The sequence below is a fragment of the Camelus bactrianus genome, chromosome 18 (assembly GCF_048773025.1).
Source record: "Camelus bactrianus isolate YW-2024 breed Bactrian camel chromosome 18, ASM4877302v1, whole genome shotgun sequence".
Lineage (NCBI taxonomy): Eukaryota > Metazoa > Chordata > Mammalia > Artiodactyla > Camelidae > Camelus > Camelus bactrianus.
In genome coordinates, this window is record NC_133556.1 from 16,936,590 (window position 1) to 16,959,671 (window position 23,082).

At 46.6% G+C, this 23,082-nt stretch overlaps 3 protein-coding genes across 15 annotated transcripts in view; 1 reads left to right on the forward strand and 2 right to left on the reverse strand.

The window, feature by feature from the left end:
- Positions 1 to 717, reverse strand: part of LOC123618550 (uncharacterized) — a 212,268-nt gene extending 211,551 nt beyond the window's left edge. For 8 of the 9 annotated variants that reach the window (XR_012500322.1, XR_012500320.1, XR_012500318.1 and 5 more), the window contains exon 1: positions 1 to 717. Coding sequence is in view for 2 of the 9 variants with exons in the window: in XM_074346170.1 (XP_074202271.1) it covers positions 1 to 711 (711 nt within the window). In the remaining 7 variants the exon portion in view is untranslated. The other variant, XR_012500324.1, reaches the window with a different exon arrangement.
- ZKSCAN2 (zinc finger with KRAB and SCAN domains 2) lies at positions 717 to 16,120 on the forward strand. Of its 4 annotated transcripts, none has more exons than XR_006726975.2 (8): positions 717 to 1,356; positions 2,388 to 2,574; positions 4,349 to 4,437; positions 4,785 to 4,911; positions 7,372 to 8,055; positions 9,045 to 9,536; positions 11,820 to 14,794; positions 15,353 to 16,120. XR_006726975.2 is itself a non-coding variant. In XM_010960997.3 (7 exons), the coding sequence occupies exons 1-7, from the start codon at positions 952 to 954 to the stop codon at positions 12,740 to 12,742; spliced, it is 2,907 nt and encodes a 968-aa protein (XP_010959299.2). In that variant the 5' UTR covers positions 717 to 951; the 3' UTR covers positions 12,743 to 16,120. The 4 variants fall into 4 exon arrangements, 2 of the variants coding, with proteins under 2 accessions (XP_010959299.2, XP_074202269.1); XR_012500317.1 differs by having other exon boundaries at positions 11,820 to 13,387; positions 14,664 to 16,120; XM_010960997.3 differs by having other exon boundaries at positions 11,820 to 16,120.
- Positions 5,365 to 23,082, reverse strand: part of AQP8 (aquaporin 8) — a 23,978-nt gene continuing 6,260 nt past the window's right edge. Inside the window, exons 5-6 of one of the 2 annotated variants that reach the window (XM_074346172.1) lie at positions 21,694 to 21,828; positions 5,365 to 6,154 (exon numbers count right to left, since the gene is read on the reverse strand). In XM_074346172.1, coding sequence (XP_074202273.1) covers positions 6,067 to 6,154; positions 21,694 to 21,828 — 223 coding nt within the window. In that variant the 3' untranslated portion in view covers positions 5,365 to 6,066. Of the gene's footprint in view, positions 6,155 to 20,011; positions 20,493 to 21,693; positions 21,829 to 23,082 lie in introns of those variants that run through there. The other variant, XM_045521119.2, reaches the window with a different exon arrangement.

Below are 23,082 nucleotides of genomic sequence, written 5' to 3' on the forward strand. Positions count from 1 at the left end.
ACTGTGCCTTCGTGTCCCGCAAAGTGCCTGCGCTGTGTCCCTCCGCCCCGGGGAAGCTCCTCCGCGCCCCTCCTCATTCCTAAAGTGTCTCGGCGGCAAGCGACTACGCTGCGAGGTCTCGCGAGAGTCCGCCGCGCAAGCCCCCTCCTCCCAGCCCCTCGCCGGCGAGGAAGCTTCCCCTGAATCCCGCAGCGCGCGGGCGCGAGCGGCGCATGCGTGGTCGCGGCTCCCAGCGCCCCCCGCGCAGTCCCGGAGCTGAGCGGACGAGGCCGCGAGCGAGGAGCCGGCGGTCGGTCTCTGCGAGGCCTTGCTAGGTACCACCGGCTTCTCTTCCTTCAGGGGCGGGACCGCTTCGCGGCCTTTCCTCAACGTGCGGAGGTTTCCTGAGGACGGCCGGATCACCTTGGGCCGGAAGAGCCTGGCGCTGGCTTCGGACGACGGCGACCCCTCTCCCAGCCAGCCACCCGCAGCGGCCTGGGCGCGCCGCGGTGCCCGGAGCCTCGAACCTGGGGCCGGGCGGTGCCTGCACAGCCGGCTCCACCCACTGGGGCCTCGCCTCCAGCCGCCCGACCCCGGGTGTCTGACACACCCACTCCCGGCGGGGCTCTCCGCCCCCGCCCTTCTTTCCCTGGTCTCCTTGATTTTTTTTTCCAGTCCTCTACCTCGCTGTTTCCGACTTTGCACTAAAAGATGCACCCTGGAAAACCACATCAGGGGGCCACATCTTGTTCGGAGAAGAGGCCAAGTTTGGGGACCTTAGGGTACACATCCACCTTTTCAAGGGCCTAGATAGGTTTGATTAACCAGCCCAGAGCACCCTGTTCTTGCTGACACTGCCATTTTCACCTCCCTACCTTCCCACACTTACAAAACTATTAACAGGGACTCTCGGAGGTTGGTTTATTTGAGTCCCCTTTGAGCTAGGCGTGAGGTTGGCACCTGGGTTAGAGTATGGCTGCATCCCTGGACCCTCAGATCGACGCGCCCGTGGAGGTTGAGGGATGCCTAATAATGAAGGTGGAAAAAGAGCCCGAGTGGGCATTGGAGCCCATTCTGGAAGGATCGGACAGCTCTGAGTCCGAGACCTTTCGCAAATGCTTCAGACAATTCTGTTATGAGGATGTGACCGGACCCCATGAAGCTTTCAGTAAACTCTGGGAACTTTGCTGCCGGTGGCTGAAGCCAGAAATGCGTTCCAAGGAGCAGATCCTGGAGCTGCTGGTGATTGAGCAGTTTCTCACCATTTTACCCGAGAAGATTCAGGCGTGGGCACAGAAGCAGTATCCGGAAAGTGGAGAGGAGGCGGTGGCCCTGGTAATACATTTGGAAAAAGAGACTGGAAGACTAAGACAGCAGGTGAGAGAGGATTTTCCAAATTTTTATATTTAGCAAGAAGGGGAGGGAGAGGAGGATGGCCAGGGGATGCATTGCAGGAAATGCTCATTATGAAGCGGTAAATGGTACTAATAAAAATCCTTTATAAAGGGAATCTACTTAAAAGGGATTTGAATTTTTCATATTAAATAGGAAAAAAAAAGCTTTGGCTGAAATATTATCTTGCAGTTGACACTAAACATGCATGTAAGTATTTGTCTTAAATCTTTGCATAATGTTTCTCCCAAAAATTACATGAGAGAACAATGTTACGCTTCAGTGTTTGACTTTTACAGCTTGATCCTAAAGAGGGCTATTTTTGCCCCCCCCCCCAAAAAAAAAGGAAAGAAGGACTTCATTAGTTATCCCAGAGCCCTCGGTAACTCTTTAATATTTCAATCCGAGTCTCCCGAAGTGTTCTCAATGTCATCATCCTTATCACTCTTCTTGGGTTTAATTGCTGATCCCCATTTGTCAGTGGCCTTGCATGCTCTGCTAGTTGTTTTTCAACAGCCCTTTCATTAACCTCTTGAAATCCTGCAAGATTTGCATTTTCACCTTGCACAGTCTTCGCATTTGTGTAAAGCTCTGACTCTCAGCAGGTTGCTGTGTTGGTCAGAGATAGACAGTAGATGTGGAGATTAATTTTCTAAGTTTTCAGTTCACTCGTGAATTAATTTGTATTGTGAGAACTTTCACTTCTCCGTGAACCTAATACATGTGAGGGCGCAAGTAATGTCTCTTCTGCTAACAGGGAGGCTCGGGATTTCACTCCTAACAGATTTTCCCTCCTCTGTATATTAATAAAAAGCATTCCCTTACGCCTTTATGTGCAGGCTTCTGGACAGTACAATTCACCCTATGCCCTCAGAGGTCCCACTGGGAACAGAGTGAAATTTTCCTTCCTTCTCCCATCTTCTATCCTTCTTTGGTATCTTTCTTGGGGGACTCAGGCCCTGATCTGGCCCTCTTTTCCTCCCTCTTTCCATTATGGCATTGACTTTATTTCCCAGGTTAGCAGTCCTGTGCACTTAGAGAAGCAAGCCCCACAAGGAGCAGCATGGGAGGTGGCCAGCTTTCAGCCACGGCAGGCGGAGCCCCAACCCAGAGTAGTGTCTCAGGAGGATGCTGAAAGCCTCCACTCGGGACACCGGGAACAGCTGAACCAAAAGAGAGAGCTTCAGCCCTTACCCAAGAATGGTAAGAAGAAGAACTCGGAGCATGCCCAGTGCAGAGACCGTGGCACGTTGGTTTTGTAGCCCTAACACTCTGACTTGTGTTGGTCCCCTCAATACATATTTGAAGATAAATTAAATGTTTGGGTAGGAAAGACTTCATTAGCTAGCTTCAGGAGTTGCGAATATGTGTGCCTTAAGTAAAAAGGATCTTAAAGAAGGAATCTGAGAAAATTTAGATTGCCCAGGCTGGCCTTAAGGTCTTGTGTTATTTAAGAATCTCCATCTCTACAATCAGCTTGTGGTTTTTAGTCCTGCCACATGTGTAAGTGTATGTGTTCTTGACTGACTATAAACAACCTGGAAAAAACTGTTTGGAAGAGGAAACAAGGCATTTATTTTTAAAAAGTGACTCAGTAAGGCATCACAGAAGGGGCATGTGAGAGAGAGAAACAATGAGACTTCACAGAGAAGGGACCACTGATGTCCGTAGCTGCTCTAGGCATTAATGAATCAAGCCAAATACAAGGTAAAGACCCTACCCTTCCCAGTCCGCAGGATGGCTCCATCCCCTGCAGTGTGGTGTAAGGCTTAAAAAGAGGAGCGGAAAGATCACTGAAGGTACAATAAAAAGGCATCAGTTTATATCCTTCCTCTGCCCCTCTGTGTGCTCTTGGGCAAGTAGTATTAATTAACTCACCTCTATGTATTAATGCATGGAGATTAAGTGATTAGGCTTTAGAGGCAAACAACCTGGGTTCAAAACCTAGCTCTGTCATTCTTTATCCGTGTGGCCTTGGTCAGGTTACTTAAGTCCTCAAACTTTCCATTCTGTTATCTGTGAAAGTCAAATAATGAGGTTGTCAGTGTAGGTTAAAGGAAGCAACATGAAAGCGTCCATGCATCATAGTGCTCAATAGATACTAGTTTCCTTTCTCCTGAAATGGCATGATTATTTTTAAACTTCAAATCTGTCTGACTTACTACACTGAATTTCTTCCAAAAGAAGACCTAGGATTTCAGCCATGTATGCCTAAGGGAGTGGTATGTTTCCAAGGAGGTGATCCAGTTTGCTTCCGTAGAAAGTAATGGAAAGGTTTTTGAATTCTTGGTCACAGTAATACTCATTCTTGAAGTTTTCCTAGATAGCTCTAGAGCAGAAGTTAGCCCACGGATTGTCTTACACTGTACGTTTATATGTCTTCCTTCCCCCCTTCCAGGGGCATATTTGCCTGTAGTGTTCAGTGCTGTATATGCTAACTTTTTTAGGACAGTATTCACTCATAGGGGATTAATTTATGCTAGAGATTGCAAACTGGTAACTCACTCCAAGTCAGACTTGTTTTGTTTCATCTGTAAAGAGTTTGTTTAGGGGTTTTGTTTGTTTATTTGTTTTTAGCTCTCAAGGTTTAAGACTTTTGAAATTGTACATAAAAGTCCATATTTCTGGCTTCTCTTGAAGAAAGGAGAAGGCCTGATAATACTAAGGCCACAGTGTCACAGTGAAGCATCAGCTGGAGCTGAACTTTGGCTGTACCCTTTCAGTGGGACGTGCTCTCCGGTTCCCCCACAGTCCTTACCTCTCCCCTTCCGTCATGTCCTTTACCTGCTTACTCCCAAAAAGCATTTGCATTTGTGAGCCCTGCTTTAGTTTTTGGTTTTTGGCATTGTTCTGAACTCATTGAGAAAATGACCAATTTCCACTTGTTGGGTTTTTATACACGCTCATTTCATAAAGGGAGAAGCAGCATGAATAAAAGGGCCAGAGCCCACACCGCTGTTTCTTTCTCTTCTTACAGCCCGGCCTTCTCCCTGGGTTCCTGCTCCAGCTCATGAATGGAGCACCACGGATCAGGAAGTGACCACACGACTTCCTGTTGGGTCGCAGGTAAACTGTAGCTGTTCTTTCTGGCCTTCCTTCCTAGGTTATTCAGTCACAGTGATTGCCTGTGCCCCCACTATCCTCAAACTTCTGTACTCCCTCCAGGAGACTTCTTTCCCCTTACTCCTTTTCCAGAAAAGACTGGACCCAGCCTTCTGAGTAATGGGACTCCTGGCTGGGTCACCTCCCTTGTGATTCTTCATAGTACCTTCTGCTTCATTTGGCGCAAAATAAACACTTGGTTCTTTGATTTTAATTTTTATTTCGGGCCTTTCTGTGCTTCATCCACAGTCATTCATCCTTCAGAGACCCATGGGGTTATCTTGGTAGTCATGACTGTTTGTGTTTTACAGGGACCAGTGAAAGATGTCTGCATGGCAAGAGGTTTTTCCTACAAAAAGAGTGTGCATCAGATTCCTGCTCCCAGAGACCTCTACCAGGATATTAGAAAGGAGAGTGTTGGGAACATGGTCTCCCTGGGTAAGCATTCTATCCTTTTTCACATGAAAGTTTTGGGGATTTCTAATGTAGTCATTTCTCCTGATAGTTATGAAATAGCTATAAACGTTATCACTTAAAGGACCTCCATGGGTTGTCTGATCATTTCTGTAATCTAGAATACCATGTTCTCTTACCTCACTCATTCCCTTCTTCCAATTTATATTATACGTTTATATATATTCTTATAATTCAGTGATTAAGACATTGGAGAGGTACTATATATGACTGTCTTATTATTCAAATATAAACTTGCCCACATCCACTAGACTAGAAACTCCATAAAGCCACGAGGTCTTTTTAGGATTTGTTTTTGTTTAATCCATAGTAACCCCAAGACTTGGCACAGATCCTGACACATGGGTGGGTGCCCGGCAAATATTTGTTGGATGGATGGAAATCTTGTAAATGAAAGAAAAAAAGTAATTTCAATACAATAATCTTGATAGCGTGTTGTAAATTGTTTAAGTAGCACAAATTTTTGCAGACATACCACCACTGACATGTTATTTTACAAGCAGGCTTTTGAAGAATTACATCATCTGCTTTAGCAGTAGGGATAAATATGGTTCATTCCTATGTAAGTTACAAGTCAGAGATTACTTACGAGTAAACTGACAGGACTAAAATGTGCACCAGTACACACTATAGATACTACTGACCTGCATAATAAGAGTAGCCACTAGCTACACATGGCTATTTAGATTTAAATTTATGAAATTAATCAAAATTAAATGAAGTTAAAAGTTCCGTTCCTCAGTGGCCGTAGCCACATTTAAGGTACTCAGTAGCTGTACTGGATAGCTCAGTTAGAAAACATTTTCATCAGCACAGAAGTTCTACTGGACAACAATACATATAGACACTGAGGTATAAAGATTGTACAATGGGCTGTGTCAAACCGAATGAATAAAGATAAGCCAGCAGTTGTATATAATTCAAAAGCAATTAAAGCAATTAAAAAAAAAAAGACCACCTTAAAATGATGCTGATGTCACACCAGTAGCAAAGCATTCTCCCCAAACAGCAGGCTCCTTGATTTTCATTTTCATTTAGGGCCTCTGTGCTTCAGCGCTGACCACTCATCCTTCAGAGGCCCATGTGGTTATCTTGGTAGTCGTGGCTGTTAGTGCTGTTTCAGGGGCCAGTGAGGCATGTCCACCTGGCGAGTTGCATACACAGTAGGTGTTTCCTAGCATTGCCTTGGATCGTACAGCATCCAGACCTAGTAAAATGATGAATCAGAATCCTTAGTAAAATCTGTCAGGAGTGGGATAGAGACCATACTTTGGAAATCCAGGGCCCACATGTGTAATAATTACATATGGAAAGGCCGAGGCTCAGAGACACCTGGCCCAGTCTTTTATCACAGATTGCAGACTAAAGGCTCATGGGCTGAATCTAGCCTGCAAACATATTTTGGCCTTGCATAGAGTTTTAATTTGAAATTATTTTATATATCTGGATTTCTAGTTTCTCTAGAAAAATCAGATGGCAGACACCATGGGCCCACTTCCTCACAAGCCCCCGCTGACCAGACTGGACGAGGGGCCCACGCTGCACGGCCTGGGCTCTCACCCCAGCCCCCAGCTCCCTGCATTGCCTGCCCGGTCCTTGGGGACGTTTGAACTTTCATTGTCCCTACACTTACTTCTCTCATGTGAAAGTAAAGAGCAAATCTCCATCCCCAGGGTTCTTTCAGCAAGGATTTGATTTGCTACTGCTTCAGCCAGAGAATTCCATGAAGCTCCTATGTGTGTTTTCTATAGAAGAAAATTAAATGTAACTAGATACCTATGGGGCATTGGACACTTCACAGATGATCATTTATTTAATATTCCTAGTACCTAGTAGATGATATTGTTCCCTGGGAAACGGAGGCACAGAGAGATTAAGAAACTTCCCCTGGTCAAAAAGTAAAGTAAGTAGTGGACCTCGGATTCAGATTTAAGACATGTTGCTCTCCATAGTATTGTAAGGTAAAAAGCTCAAGTTGCTTTCCTCTGCTTACATCTCTTTCCCATTAACTTCGCCAGAATGTCTCTAAAAGTTCGTGACTGCTCATCTCTCATGGGCCCAAGTGTGTGTATCTGCATGTTGAGATGGAGGGAGGATCTATGGGGAGCAGATACCAGCACATTTTATGAGTAATGAATACTAGTTAGGGACATGCTCTGTTCCTAACACAATGTTAGATACTAAGGGGGAATCAAAGGTGATGAAATGTAGTGGTGGTATGAGTTAGTAGATGATTGTGCCGGGTAACTCGTGTAAGAATCTCGTGTGCACCGTCATGGTTGAGGAAGGCTTTAGAAAAGAGATGAGTTGGACAGGACCTTTAAAGGATAGGTGCAAACAACTGGTCCAGGAAAGCGTGCCCCGGCTGAAGACTGGGGCACGCAGTAATGATCTCTAGCATGAAATACTTTTCTCTTATTATAGGAAGTACAGTGTCGACATCTAACAAGATAGCCCGGTTGGAGCAAAGAAAGGAGCCCTGGACCATAGGTGTACATTCCTCTAATAAGAGGACTGTCTTACAAAGCAACTACATCAAGGAAAAGTCAGTTCATGCTGTTCAGATCCCTGCAAGGAGTGCAGGGAAGACATGGAGAGAGCAGCAGCAGTGGGGTCTAGAAGATGAAAAAATAGCCGGCGTGCACTGGAGTTACGAGGAAACTAAGACTTTCCTTGCAATTCTCAAAGAGTCCCGCTTCTATGAAACGCTTCAGGCTTGTCCCCGAAACAGCCAGGTGTATGGTGCTGTAGCTGAGTGGCTGCGAGAGTGTGGCTTCCTCCGAACACCAGAACAATGCCGGACCAAGTTCAAAAGTCTCCAGAAGAGCTATCGAAAAGTGAGGAATGGCCATGTGTTAGAACCCTGCGCCTTCTTTGAGGACATGGACGCTTTGCTGAACCCTGCAGCTCATGCTGCATCCACGAATCAGCCAAAGGAGATGATGTCTCTCCCCAGACTGAAGAGAACTGGTGTCAGTGCCAAAGACCAGATCAATTTGGTGGAGGAGGAAGAAGCCGCAGAAGAATCTGATGGTGATGAGATGGGCGTTGAGTTTATCCGGAAGTCTGAGATTCGTGGTGCCCCTGTCTTATTTCAAAACCTGAGTGGTAAGAATTCTGCTTTTTTTTTCTAATATGAAAATGGGTGATGTGGTCTTGTAGAAAAAGGAGTAGACCAGACATGGCCAAACCTCGGGAGTTCTGTCACGCACACCTTGCCACTTATGACTGTGATCAGCCGCGTAACTGAAAGTACTCCCAGATGTTTGCTGCCCCCAGTGCCATCTCAGAACAGCCACAAAGGGTCCTTTCTCAGGTTAGAGCACAGCGTGCGTAGACAGATATTCACCATTCTGCAAATCCCTAGACATGAGGGTCGGGCCGTTTCAGATACGGGAATCCATCCTTCAGTGATAGGGTGGAGTAAAGAGATCACTCAGTGAGGTAGAGGATAGAAAAGACTTCCCCACTGCAGAGTGCAAAACACTCAAAAAGCATGTTTAACATACTATTAAAACCTAACCAAAAGTTTTATTCTGCTATAAAAGCAGAACATCTACTTGTCTTGCAGATCATTTCATCTCTCAGAGTAGATCAGAAACTACTCTGGACCTAGTTCTGCTCTTCAAAGAAGGCAGGCTAAGGGAATGATAGGAACTTTGAGAGGAAAGTTCCTATTGGGGTTCTGATCCATTATTCTTAACAATTTTGAAAAGACAGACAGCCCAACCCTTAATAACCACAGCCAAGACAGATTTGGGAGACTGCATTTTTATTCTAACAAGTAAACTTTGAGATCAGTTTATCAGTTTTGATTTAAAAATCTTACTGGGATTTTGACTTTATAGATTCATTTGAGAATTGATATGTGTACAACTTGAGTCTGCCTATCCAGAAACATAGTGCCTCTCCATTCTTTCTAGTTCTTTTATGTCTTTCAATATAATACTATAGATTTTTTTCTATAGACCTTCTCATTTCTTCAGAGCCTATTCCCAGGCATATCATAGTCCCTGGAAATGGAATTTGTTTTCTTGTACTTATATTTTATAATGTATAGACACCTTGTATCTTTGAACGTTATCCTTGAATGGCAGGTGTGCACTGGGGCTACGAGGAAACCAAGACTTTTCTTGATATCCTCCGGGAGACTCGGTTCTACGAAGCACTCCAAGCCTGTCATCGGAAGAGCAAGTTGTACGGGGCTGTGGCTGAGCAGCTGCGCAAGTGCGGCTTCCTCCGGACGCCAGAACAGTGCCGGACCAAGTTCAAAAGCCTCCAGAAGAGCTACCGCAAAGTGAAAAATGGTCATGTGCTGGAGTCCTGCGCCTTCTACAGGGAGATGGATGCCCTGATTAACTCTCGGGCATCCGCCCCTCCCACCAACACCCCAGAACAAGTCCCATCACCCTCAGTTCAAGAAAGAGAGGATGTTGAGATTGAACCCCAGGGACCTCCAGGCTGGGAACCTGAGGAGACCTCACAGGAGACAGTAGTTGAAGATTCCGGCAGCGAGAGAATGAGTGAGGAGGAAACTGTTCAAGAGCCAGAATTCCGGGGACCGCCAGGTCTACTGCAAAGCCCAAGTGGTAAGGATCATCAGGGGCTGTGGTCTGAAAGAGGAGAAAGGGGTTTACTGACAAATCACACCTGGCACATCGCTCGTGAATGACTGTTCATTAAATAGATATTTGCGTGTCCTGTGCCATTTGAGGAAAAGGGGAGGTAGCGATGAATAAGACAGAGTCCCCGTTCTCGTGGTGCTTCTGTGCAAGGGAGGAGCTTACGTTACCGCAAGGTTTGGTCTTGGGGATCTCAGCCTCGGTTTTTGTGTGTATAGGACAGATAATGTTTTATATCTCCTAGAAATACTGTGGGAAAGAAAAACTTGGAATTATACTTGAGAAAAACTCTGATCAAGGAGGTGTGTCTGTAAGCTCAAAACAGAAATGTCTCAGTTATGTGTGGCGTGCATGAGGAAAGTGATGGGCAGAAGCAGAATGATGGAGACTTTCTTCTGGTTCCCAGCTGCACCTGCCTGTTTCCCACTGACTGCTGGACGCTCTTGTGGGCATCTCACCAGTAGCCCAGACTTAAATTTTCAAAACTAAGATCTCTTTCATGCCACACCGTGGCTCTTCCCTGTGTCCCCCCACTGGTCATCCAGGCTTACGAGACAGAGGTAGTTTTGATGCCTTCTCTCCCATTGCTTACATCCAGGCAGATGACATGTTTTTTCATCTGCTGTAGAACATCCATCTGCCCCCTCTTTAGTCACCATGAGCACTACCTTAGTTTAGTCTTTCTCTCTCTTGCCTGAACTGCAGTACAAGTCTCCACACCAGTTTTCTCTGTTAGACTTGCATTAAGGTTCCACAGCCATCCTTAATCTGAGCTGTGCCAGCCTTACCTGTTACTGTCTTCCTTCCTACACTCTATGCTTATTCAAAACAAGCATTAGAGAAGGAAGTTCACACATGCACTCTCCAGTAGTATTTATACGGGAATTTGCAGTATGAAAGCTGAAATTGTTAACTCTGGAACTGGAGCTGTTAAACTGATCACTTTGGAAACAAGGTCCTTTGGTACCATCTCTTGTGAATCTTGTTTTTTTATGGTGAGCTCCAGACCTGTCATCAAATTATCAGGCTCGTCTGAGCCAACTACTGGGCTGTAACTTCCTCCAGCTCCCAGGATAGTGCTAGACCCAATCAGAACACTTCAGAAGATGCCATTGTTAGGGCTTTTCACCGAAGTTAACGGATTAATTGGTGGCTGCCCTCCTCTTCCAGTGCGTGCCGCAGCCGCCCGCTGGGGACTGGGGGACAGCAGCAGTTTCAGTGCAGTGGGTGGAAGCAGAGTGCTGGTGCAATTAGCTGGTAGAAACAATGACAGTGCAGCAAAGTGCTTAGGGGGAAGACCCTGGACTGGGCCTATGTTACACAGGTTATGAAGTATTTATGGGTGAAATAATACAATGTCTGAATTCACTTCCAAATAAGCTGAGTGGAGAGAGCAGAGAGTGTCTGGGAATAGAGATGAACCAAGATTGGCCATGAGTAGCTCGTTGGGTAAGTGGTTCATGGAAGTTCAGTATACATGCTGTTCTCTACTCTTCTGTCTGTTTGGATTTTCCATAATAAAAAGTTAATACAAAAACCACACAGTTAAGACGTGACCAGGATGGATCTCGGCATTAGAACCGGAGCTGTCTGATTCACAGCCCGGGTCTCTTCAACACGTCATGCCCTCTGTCCAGAAAACTTACCAGAGAAGCTGGGATCCAAGATGTGCGTTGGGTTGTAGATGAAAGAGTGAGGAGGAGGTAATTCTGGTTTGGGGAACAGTGAGAATTAGATGTGAGTTAGTGGGGTCTATGTGGGAGACAGCCAGAAAAACAAGGTGACAGAGACATTTGAGGAGAAGAAAGTGAGGCTCTTGGATAGGATATGATTCAGTGTTGATGAACTGAGAAATCCACTGAGGAATTTGGACTTGTTTACTAGAATCTACTCTAAACACTGGTGAAGTTTAGTGTACGTTGGTATAGATGAGAAATGTTGAAAGCAGGATGAATTGGAGTGGAATTTCAGGGGAATGAGCTAAGTTGCTCCCATGTTAATCAGGATACAGATGGGGGATAATGGCGTGGATTATAACTCAGTTCTGAAAACATTTCCAAAGGCCTACTTTGTGCTGGGTGTTACTGGCTCTTCAGGGAACTGAAAGAAAACAGGGCTTAATGCATCCGAGGAGAGTCGCCACCCCCGAAGCCGGTGAGGCACACGGGTCCTGACGTGCAAGGCCTGGACGCCGTGGTGTTTGTCTTAATACAGGACTGGTCTGAAGTTCTTATTGTCTTTTCTTTTCAGATTTTGAAATTGGAAACAGCATCAAGGAGAGTGCCGCACAGGTAGTGTGTAAGGACATGGAGCCGCACAGGGCCCTAATGGAAAAGCCCAAAGGGGGCGTGTCCCAGAATATTGATCCAGGTAAATGTCGTAAAAGGGAATGCATCTCAGGAAGACAGTGGGACAGCCTTCAAGGAGTCAGACAGGGAAAGCTGATGTCTCAGCCTAGAGACTTAGGGAAAGCTGTAGTGCATCAGAGGCCTCTCGTGGGGAGGAGGCCCTACCGGCTTCTCAGATACGGAGAAAGCTTTGGGAGGAGCGCTCGCCTTCTGTGCCGGGTGAGCCACCAGAAGGAAAATCCTTGCAAGTGTAGTGTCTGTGGGAAGTGCTTTGGTAGAAGCAGGAGTCTTATCAGACACCAAAGAATCCACACAGGAGAAAAACCTTTTAAATGTCTTGACTGCGGGAAGAGCTTTAACGACTCCTCAAACTTTGGCGCCCACCAGAGAATCCACACCGGGGAGAAACCCTACAGCTGTGGAGAATGCGGGAAGTGCTTCAGTCAGAGCTCGAGTCTCATCATCCATCAGAGAACCCACACTGGAGAGAAGCCCTACCAGTGCGCCGAGTGCGGGAAAAGCTTCACCAACAGTTCTCATTTCAGTGCCCACCGGAGAGTCCACACTGGTGAGAGCCCCTACAAGTGCGGGGACTGTGAGAAGAGTTTCAGCAACTGTACAAGGTTTCGGGAGCATCGGAGAATCCACACCGGAGAGAAGCCCTATGGGTGCACCCAGTGTGGCAAGCATTTCAGTAAGAGTTCTGTTCTTACCAAACATCAGGAAGTCCACGTGAGAGAGAAGCTGCAGCCGCTCCCTCCGCCCACGTATCTCCCAGAGCACCCCCAGAAGGGGAAGACTGATGAGTTCAGGAAAACTTTTTGACACGATCTCTTCTCTTCCTAAATGACCCTTTAGCCATTTTACCCTAATCTCACTCTTGGAGGCAGTCTTAGCTATGAAGAGTCATTGCCAGGATAAGCTTGAGAAAATGAAGGCTTGGATCCTGTTCTCGCCTCTGCCTCTAACTTGATCAGTCTGCTCCTCTCCTCTGCGTCTCAACTTTTCCTTTACAAAGTCACGAAGATAACGAGTCAAGCCACTGCGATGGGCTTGCTAAATCCAGCAACATCCAAGACCCCTCTGTGTAGGAGAGAGTTGTTTTGAAGGAGAGAAAAAAATGCACAAAGTTGTTTTCATTATCTACCACGTGCGGTCGTGGATACAACTTGATCGGAGTTTAACGTGTGGGTAGAACGTCCAGGAGTCTGATAAGAACCGCATCAGATCCATCTTGGTTTAGAAGATATTCACAAAGGGAGATGGAAGATTTTACAGTTTTCCTCTCCTGTTGCGGTGTGTCTTTTTTGTGTCAAGAAGCTGATCTAAATAGCCAAGGTGGAATCTGTGTCATCGCTGAAGTAATGCCTTGCCCTCCACAAGCAGCTCATCATCCATCGTCCTCTGTGAACTGACCTTTTCTGTACCTGAAGGCTGAACCCCCTTGGCGGCCGCTTCTCCAGCCTATAAGTAATCCCATTCCTTTTACTGTTTCTTGTATGTCCTGTACTTACCTCTTAATTGTTCTGGGTGCCCTCATCCGACTCTTCTGAATTACCGTGCCCTCCTCAGATGGAATAGCATGCATGCTCATGGCGTGTCTCACTCAAAGTAGAATTTCAGACCCAGTCTACTTCCACCCTATAACTCCTCTGGCTCTTATCAGGGCATGACTGGGATGTTGGTGTATTTTATGCCTCCCAGCCCACACTTCAGTATAATATAATCGTTTTCTAAAACTCGCAGTGGGTAGGGAAGAACTGAGGTAAAGATCTGAAACGTTTCTGTTTCCTGGTCTCCTTAGTCCTGCTTTAGCACAGATAGCCTCCTCCATCCAGACCAGCTCTCCAGGCTAGTCCCTGTTCATAGGATCATGAACCTCACTGTAGTTCTCTGAGTAATTTATACAACTCTGTAGCTCACTGAGGAGAGGTAGAAATAGTTACAGAAACTTCCAGTCCATTTACCTGCTAGTCTGAAAAATCTCTTTGATAACCCTCAGCACTAGCCTGATAAATACTGAAGGACAGATTCAGGTGGGGACATAGTTCATTTATGGATGTGGATGAAAACCAGGAACTTGGTCACGCAAGGCGTTACTTCAGGATGAGGCCAGTGGCATTTGTAGCCTTCATAGGATGGTAAACCTCAGGGGGGCTTTGCTTGGAGGAGAGGGAAGTCATAAGTTTAGGGGGAAGAGAACCAGAGTCAGGGCTGTGTGTAGATCATTCTTTCGGTCTCGTCTCTCCTTTCCTTTGTGAGATGCTCTTCTATCTGAAGACATCTGAGTATGTTTGAATCTTTTGAAACTTGTTTAACAAAGTACCAAGGAGGGCAGGCAGTGGAGAAAGAAATCCAACTTACGGTGCCAGAATAGAGTGTGGTCTGTTGGAAGGCAGGTGACTCAGGCAAACATTGATCAATGGTCCTTATTTACACTTGCTGGACCTGTTAGAATTGTTCGCATCTCAGTAGGTTGATTTCCTCTGTGTTGTCTGAATTACAGACTTCTAATGGTGAGTGCAGTTTCATGTTGGTAGTGTGCCTAGCACAGGAAGGTGTGTGTGGTGCCGGCGGGCGTGCGCTTGTGTTGTGTAGATGTTCTGAAATTCCCCCTCTAGAGAAGATGCGCATTAATAGAAATCACCACTTAGTAATAAGTACCCAGGAGCGATAATTATATCAAAGCATGGTTCAGGAAAGTAGATTTACTCATAAGTATTTATGAAGCACTGTTGTGTGTAAGGCTATGTTCTAGGCACAGCGAGGGGTATGAAAATGAAGAAAAGGCATGGTGCCTGCGCTCAAGGAACTTGCCGTAGATGGAGGACGTACTGCAGCAAAAGGTCGTGCCTGTTCTGCTCCTGTCAATTACAGGTCAGTGGCTTCTCAGTGAAGAAATCACCTTCACTTGTGGAAGGAGTTTCTCTGATTGCCTAAAATCATATTCAGTACCTCTGTCCCCCAGATTTCCCCAGTGGCCAGGGAGGTTCAGGACCCCTTCTGCCTCCAGTGGAAGAGACGGATTCTGTCTGTCTCATGTGTCTGGGATCAAGGCTGAGGTGGAATTTGGATTCCCTTACCTGTTTCCCAGTTGTAAATCGGCTCCTGGAACTTGTATTAAAAATTACCTTAGTGAACTGTGTCTCTGCTTCTGAATAGAAATTCCTGCTCACCATCTTAGACCAAGACTGTATTTTATCTTTTTTCAGGTGGCACATGAAAGTCAAAATAACAGTCATACTCTGATTAATGTGACTCATATCACATAACATTGCCTTTATGAAGATCCATTGGAAAAAGTTTTTTTCCTATCTCTCAGTACCAGGGAAAGCTCTGATCCTAAAGCTGGGGGAAAAAGGAAAGGTTACCTTACAAACACTGTGATTTTTGTTTATTTGTTTATAACTTACTGCTTTTCTTTCTTTGTTCTAGCTGCTGGAACAAAGAAACTTACAAAAGCAAAACTTACAACTCACCTCAACCAACTACCTGAAACCTATATTTATTTAATCCTGTCTTGTATCTTTAAAAATTGCCCCAAATCCTATTTTTTTAAAAGTGGTATAAACAAATAGACATTTTATTCTCTGACCTCTTACCCAAGGCACTTTGGAACCTGGCCTGTATCCCTGCCTAGGATTATTTTGTTACTCCCATGAAGACCTCGATTCTTACTGGTGATTTTATTACACATACAACTGACTCTATCTGGAAGGAAACCTTAGTTTTTTTTTTTTAGAGAGGAAAACTTCACAGCATACTTAAAACAGCTCAGGGCCGCCTGCCCTGTAGACTGAGCACTAGACCAGAAGCCAAAGGACACCTTCTGAGTCTTGTTTGACACATCAGACTCTCTGGGCCTGAGTTCCTCATCTGAAGAGAAGCCAAGTGTGATTGCCAAGGCTGCTGGAATGTTTTGGGCAATGACAGGTAGCTACAGTGAAGAAAGCCTATTTGGTGAGGTGTGGCGCCCAACAACAGGCAAGACTCAGCCCCGGGGAGCTGGGGAGGCCCCGAGCGGGGAGCGTCTGGGTGACTGGTGTAGCCATAAGCTTTGCCTCTTGAGTGCGTTCTGAGTAGAAGGTATGTCTGCTCATTGTACTCGTCGTTCCGTATAAATGTTCACTTAGATGTCTTCTTGAAAACTTGTATGTGAAATAAATGTCTAAAATAAATGACTCCCGTTGGGTTTTGCCATAATTTGACGGCTTTCTTCTATTAAGGGAAGAGAACTTATCCAAGAGATAACAGAAGCTGGTCCCAGCAGCTGAGGGGAACTTCAGCCTCTTTCCCGGGCACTGCTCCCCCACAGCCAGCGGGGGTCTCTTGTGGGTCCACAGCTATTCGCCAGCAGCGGCATCCTGGTAGTGACCACCGCCCTTGTCCCAAATAACGGGTGGCTCTAATCCTAGAACGGAATTCGCCTTGGAGGCACACGCCGCCTGTACTCCCAGCGAGGCCTCACCCGCAGCCTTTCACGGTGGAACAAGACTTGGCTGTTCCCCGCAGACACAGTGTTGCTTCTGATTTACTGTTTGGCTTCAAGAGTTCAGGGGCCTCCACTTGGCCCTTCTTCCCGTGGCAGCCACAGTCCGTGGGTCACAGAGCCGGCATCGAGATTTTGCCACTTGCTGAGGGTGTATTTCCAACTGTGCCCGTAGGAACTGGAAGAAGAACCACAGGACGGATTTAGAGAGACCGTTCACCTAAACATGAGGTGGATTCCAGACAGTGTCTGTCTCACCTGGACTTTATGAACCTCTATGCTGTGCAGCCGACCACAGTAGCACCAAGGTTCTCAAGAATTACAACGGCTCAAGGTCAGGATGGAAGAGTCCCTGTACGTTTTCTATGTTTTCCTGGAGTAAATGGCTGTAACCTTTTTTTGGAGGAAACAAAGACAAAAGCTCGGAATATTCATATGAGGTGTCATTCAGAGTTCTTCCACGAGATCATTTGATCTCCCGTTCCTTAACAGACATTAGGTCTGTGAACTGACTCAGGTCTGGGAACTAGATGAGAGACTTTACAGGGAAAATAAAAATCTCTAAGGCTACAAGTTTTCGATTCCTCTAAACCAGTCAAAACATTAGACTTTAAGGGCGGAGAGTAAATGCTTTGGGCTTCAGACACCACGAGGAACATAGCTAGTCACAACCTCCAAACCCCATGATAGCTCCAGGGACTTGGAGGGGAAACAGCGGCTTTGGCTCCCCAGAGAGGCGACCTCTGAATTTCCAGACTGTTTTCCTTAACGGCTGCACCAAACTGCATTCCCACCTACAGTGTAGGAGGGTCCCCTTTTCTCCACACCCTCTCCAGCATTTATTATTTGTGAACTTTTTCATCATGGCCCTTCTAACTGGTGTGAGGTGATACCTAATTGTGGTTTTGATTTGCATTTCTCTAATGATGAGCAATACTGAGCATTTTTTCATGTGTCTGTTGGCCATTTGTCTGTCTTCATTAGAGAATCGCTTGCTTAGATCTTCTGCCCATTTTTGGATTGGTTTGTTTTTTTGTTACTAAGTTGTATGAGCTGTTAAATATTCTGGAAATTAAACCTTTGTCAGTCACATCATTTGCAAATATTTTCTCCCATTCTGTAGGTTGTCTTTTTGTTTTGCTTATGATTTCCTTTGCTGTGCAAAAGCTTATAAGTTTAATTAGGTCCCATTTGTTAATTTTTGTTATTTCTATTGCTTGGGTAGACAGCCCTAGGAGGACATTGCTAAGATTTATGTCCTAAAATGTTTTGCCTATGTTTTCTTCTAGGAGGTTTATAGTGTCTTGTGTTATATTTAAGTCTTTAAGCCATTTTGAGTTGATCTTTGTGTGTGGTGTGAGGGAGTGTTCTAACTTCATCGATTTACACGTGGCTGTCCAGTTTTCCCAAAACCACTTGCTGGAGAGACTGTCTTTTCTCCATTGTATGTTCTTGCCTCTTTTGTCAATATTAATTGACCATAGATCTGAGTTTATTTCTGGGCTCTCTTTTCTGTTCCCTTGATCCATATGTCTGTTTTTGTAGCAATACCACACTTGATTACTGTAGTTCTGTAGTATTGTCTGCAGTCTGGAAGGGTTATTCCTTCTGCTTTGATCTTTTTCTTCAGTATTGCTTTGGCAATTCTGGGTCTTTTGTGATTCCATATAAATTTTAGGATTATTTGTTCTAGTTCTGTGAAAAAAGTCCTGGGTAATTTGGTAGAGGTCACATTAAATCCATAGATTGCTTTGGGTACTATGGCCTTTTTAACAGTATTAATTCTTCCAATCCAAGAGCATGAGATATCTTTCCATTTATTTAAGTCACCTTTAATTTCTTTAATCAGTGTTCTGTAGTTCTCTGTGTATAAGTCTTTCGCCTCTTCGGTCAGATTTATTCCTAAGTATTTTATTCTTTGGATGTGATTTTAAAAGGGATTCTTTCTTTTTCTGGTATGTCATTGTCAGTGTAAAGAAATGCAACTGATTTCTGTATGTTAATCTTGTATCCTGCTACCTTGCCGAATTCTTTTATCAGCTCTAGTAGTTTATTTGTTTTTAAGGATGAGACTAGAAAAGGAGTTTATTGGATTACACTGCCACAGACAACAGCAGGCCTCACGGACGAGAGGTGGCTGTGCGAGCAGCCCGAGCAGTTTCCGTGCAGAGCCTTCAGGGTTTCCTGTGTATAGTGTCACGCCTTCGTCAGGTTACTTGCTTTTCCTCTCTTAGTGCGGGCTCTTCAAGCACATGATGCCGCCGTCCCTTCCTGCTCGCCCTCCTCATGTGATCTGCTGGATAGATTACAAGTTCTTACGCGATGTTCTTCCAGAAAAGACGCCTCCCTTCCTGACTAACCCTGATGGTTCCTTCTCATCATTCGATGTTCCTGGCTTATTACTGCATAGTTCCCCTGTTAACAGCTGTGTGTGTTCTCTGTTTTCCCCTAAGAGTTGCTGTTGGCTCTTTGTCTGTAAGCGCAGCTGTATGTCTGTAGGTGACGTGAAGACATGAACAGTGTAACATCCCAGACTCTGGAGCCAGACCAGCTGGGCTTGAATCTCAGCTCTGCCACTGCCTGAGTGCTCCTGAGCAAGTAATTTGACTTCTCTGTGCCTCACATGTAACATAAAAATAATAATAATAATAACAACACTATGTACCTACAGAGTTGTTGTGAAGATGAAATAAATTACCACGTGGGAGGAATGCAGAGCAGATCCTGGCGTATAGGAAGTGCCCAGTCAGTGTTAGTAGCTGTTTTTACAGTCACCTTCAGGTCACTGAGCACATGTTGGCTGAGTAGCCCTTTTCTCTTTTTTAGGTTTGTTGTTACTCAAATCTGTCACTCTCTTTTTCCTCCAGAAGGTTGGGGGTGTTTGGGTAGATAGTGTCCATTTTCTCAACAAGCAGTCTCTGTATCAGTGATTTTCTCCAAGGAGCATTTTCTCCATTTTTACTCAGTATTTTGCTTGTCTGGGAGAAGTGGGTGACAGCTTTGTTTGCTGTTGAGAATTACTTTTCCCTAGTACCCCTTTATGATGTTATAATGACCATCTTCCACAGATTACCTCATAGATTCTCACAGAGAAGAAGCACACTCTGCTGGTGAGGTGTGACGTTCAGAATGTCTTTTCATTTTTTCTGTCCTTAGTCATATACTCATGTCTTCCATCCAAATACGTCTGTCTGTCCAGACCTGTATTATGCCACATGATACATTCCCTTGGGAAATCCTGGCAGCCCTGCCCACCCCCAACCCCGCCCTTGCCCTCATCCCCAGCTGGAGCGCAGTGAGGGGGTCAGCCCATGTCCTGGAAAGCGCTGGGAGCTGAACCAGACCCTGGAGTCTGCGGTGGGCTTTTCATTGGGGTCTTGAGGTCTGTGATCTGGAATAGATTCTGGAATGGTCCAGACAGCTCCAGTGGGGTCTGGCTGAGAGGAAGATGAGCTCCGGGTTGGTCTGCACTCCAGCTACCTCGGCGCTGGACTCTTAGCTGAGTTCCAGCTAACAGGACCCTGGACCTCTGAGGCCCAACCCGGACTTTTGCTTCCTCCGCAGCAGTGTCCATTTCCGAAAGGAAAGGCCAACCAGTGGGCACGCAGGAGGAAACACTGAACCATTTATTGCAAAGCTAGATTGACAGCTCAGGAAGCCGGGAAACAGCACAGAGGAATCAGGGAACAAAGAAGAAAAGGGCTGAGGGAAATGAGTTGAGGTACATAAACAACCACCTCTTCCAACCGTTCTTCTGCTCCTGGGACCTCCCCCATCAAGAAAAGCTCTTCTGTTGTGCTCTTTCTACCTCCCTCTGGGCCGTGCTGGCCACACATTCCCCAGGCTGAGGTCTCTTAAGAGCACAAAGGAATTTGAAGGCCTTAGCACATCTGAGAAGCCAGGCCCAAGTCAGGGGAAGCCAGGCGGTCACTCCTCAGGGGCTCTGGCCAGGCAGGGAATGCAGAGCTGTCTTGTCTGCAGTCCAGGACGGGTCCACCGAGGGCCCCGAGGGCAGCAGGAATCCCTCCATCTCAGCCTCACCGTCCCTTCAGGATTAGGCGAGTTTTCCCATCTCCAATGAGGAACCTACAAAAAAGATATCCCATGGAGAGACCCAGCCCTTCATCAAATGTTTCCAGGTCCAGAATTCTCCAGAGAGATGCCTTCCTGAGCCTTTCCAGCCTCGGTAGCCAGATCTCCTTGGGGAGAGGGAGAGACTCTTTCCTGCTGGGTTTCCCGCCCTTCTCCTGAAGATGCCCATCTCTGCCATCCTGAAAGCATCTGAGAATTACTCGTGATACTTTGCACTAAGCCACGGGCTAAGTCAGAAATGCAGACGCACAATTGTGCAAGCAGTCTGGATCAGCCCAGCCCAGTGCCTCTCCCAGACAGCGGCGGCTGTACCGACTTGTATCCCTGCATGACCTGGAGCAGAGGGGACAGGACCCTGTGGATCCTTGAGGCTCACAAGAAGAGAGCTGGAGGAGAAGCAGTCAGGCAGATGTTCTCCTTCTGATAACAGTATCAGTGTCGTCCCTGGCACAGCTCCAGGGAGCACTGCTCACCTTGTGTTTCATGTGAGTGGCGGCTCCTGACATGCATGCTCTGGGGGCACCACTTACCTGGTTTTCTGTGTGGCTAAGTTCCCCTGAGTTGTACACACCCCTGTGGGGAGCCACTCCTCCCTACTTTCAGTCCATACAGTTGTTCGGGTGAGGCTGATCCCACCCCAGCTCCAGGATTAGGCTCATGCTCCAGACACAGCCAGTAAGAGCGCCTGGTCCCAAGGCTACAGGGATTGATTCAGAGGTAGACATGACCCAAGCTGGGCCAGTCCAAACCGGTGAAGAGCAGACTCAGGACTTTCACTAGAACAACTGTTCTGTTTCCTCTGCAGTTGTTAAGCTGCAAGGGTACAAGCCTGGAGTGCCTGGTGGGCAGCTTTGCCTCTCTTGGAGAACCTGTCTACGCATGAAGCCTACACAGAGGACAGCAGAGCCCATGAGAAGGACCAAGCCCTAAAACACTGAGCGCCTACCTGCAGCCAGTGCCACCTGTGAACTTTTCAATTATGTGAGCCAGTGAGTTCACCTTTATGATGAAAGCTGTGTTCAGATGGATTACTGCCACTTGTAACCAAAGGTCCCAAAGCCATAATCTTTGCCTCTGAAGGAGGCTCCCTCCTCTCTTCTCCAAACCCAAGTGAGACTCGCCCTCTAGCCCCAGACACTCTGGGAACTCTCGCCATGTCCATCAGATGGGTCATGACCCCGTATCACCTTCCTACCTGATGAGCGCTCCTACGAGTAGGCCGGCCAGGAGCGGGCCCAGCCAGTAGATCCAGTGGAAGTCCCAGTGGCTGGCCACCACAGCAGGTCCAAAGGCACGGGCAGGATTCATGCAGGCTCCAGACACAGCACCCCTGCAAACACCCAGCCACACTGGTCACCAGAATCCCAGCCAGGGAGCCCCAACTCACCCACGTTCATTATGCCAACTAGGCCTGGGTGCACACTCCAGACCCCTTTCTAAGCTACCATGTCATGGCCCTGGGAGGTTCCAAAGAAGACTACTAGGTAAAGAGGCTTTTAACACGAGGAAGTGGAAGGCCTGACTCCTCCCTGGGCATACAGTCTGCCACTCCCCCCACACCCTTCTGGAAGGATGGCCAGCGAGGAGTGCCTGTTCCGTGATGATAGGACAAGAAGATGGATCTGGACCCTCTCCAGAGTTGATAAGGCAAAGTCAAGCAATTGTCCACTTTTTGGTCAAATGGACCTAGATTGAAAACCCAGCCCAGCTCTTTCTAGCTGTGCATTTTCTTTAAGCTCGCCGGGTTTCAGCTGAGGTGAAAGTGTGTATCTCATAGGTGATTAGGAGTGAATGCGAAAATGTCTACAGATCCCATGTTTCGCATATAACTCACGTGCAAGTGTTTGACCTGGTTGAAGACTTTGTTGCACCAGAAGCTTGGGGTCCAGCATCTCCCCTAGAGGGACTGTACCCCAGGCGAGCCTCTGTAGTCCTGTCTGTACCCTTGCCCTATTCACTCACCCCTCACTGGACCCTCATGGCCACTACCTTGATGCCGAAAGGACTAGTCAACAGGCTTGTAAGTGAAGCGAAAGCCACTAGGGGGCAGCAAAGCACCGCCACAGCTTTGCACACGCATTTCCCCAGCCCTCTCGAGGCTCTACCTCCCAAAGGATGACACAGAGGCCTGGAGGGCAGAGCCCAGAAAGGCTACACTTGGTTCTGTGGAAGGAATTGGACTTTAGGGAGAGTCTCCTTGATCCCCTTTTAACAGTGGCTCTTGCCCAAGATCTGCCACTTAATTTGCCACTGCCCAGTGACCTTAAATAAGTGACTCGTGTCCTCTCTGAGCCTCCGTTTCCTCGTATCTACACGGGGAGAAATAATCCCTGACCCAACCTGGTCTCCTTAATTCCTTCCCAAGTGTGCTGAGAGGCTCGAGGTAAACAAGACAATGGGTGTGGAAGCGCTTTGTAAGTCTGAGGCTCTACCTGGCTGCCTGTTGGCTGGGTAAACACAGCCTGCAGAAATGTTCTACTGATATTACAAAAATCAGAAAATCCACATAAAAGTCCAGTCTTCTGCCTTCCCTGGAATGAAACTAGAAGGGTCACCCCAAGCCCATGTTCCCACACAGCAGTAA

Excerpts from the sequence above, each read along its gene's own strand:
- ZKSCAN2 (XM_010960997.3), top strand. The coding sequence starts at position 952 with ATGGCTGCATCCCTGGACCCTCAGATCGACGCGCCCGTGGAGGTTGAG. Across the intron at positions 4,438-4,784 it reads GACTTCCTGTTGGGTCGCAG|GGACCAGTGAAAGATGTCTG; the intron begins GTAAACTGTAGC and ends TGTGTTTTACAG. Across the intron at positions 4,912-7,371 it reads TGGGAACATGGTCTCCCTGG|GAAGTACAGTGTCGACATCT; the intron begins GTAAGCATTCTA and ends CTCTTATTATAG.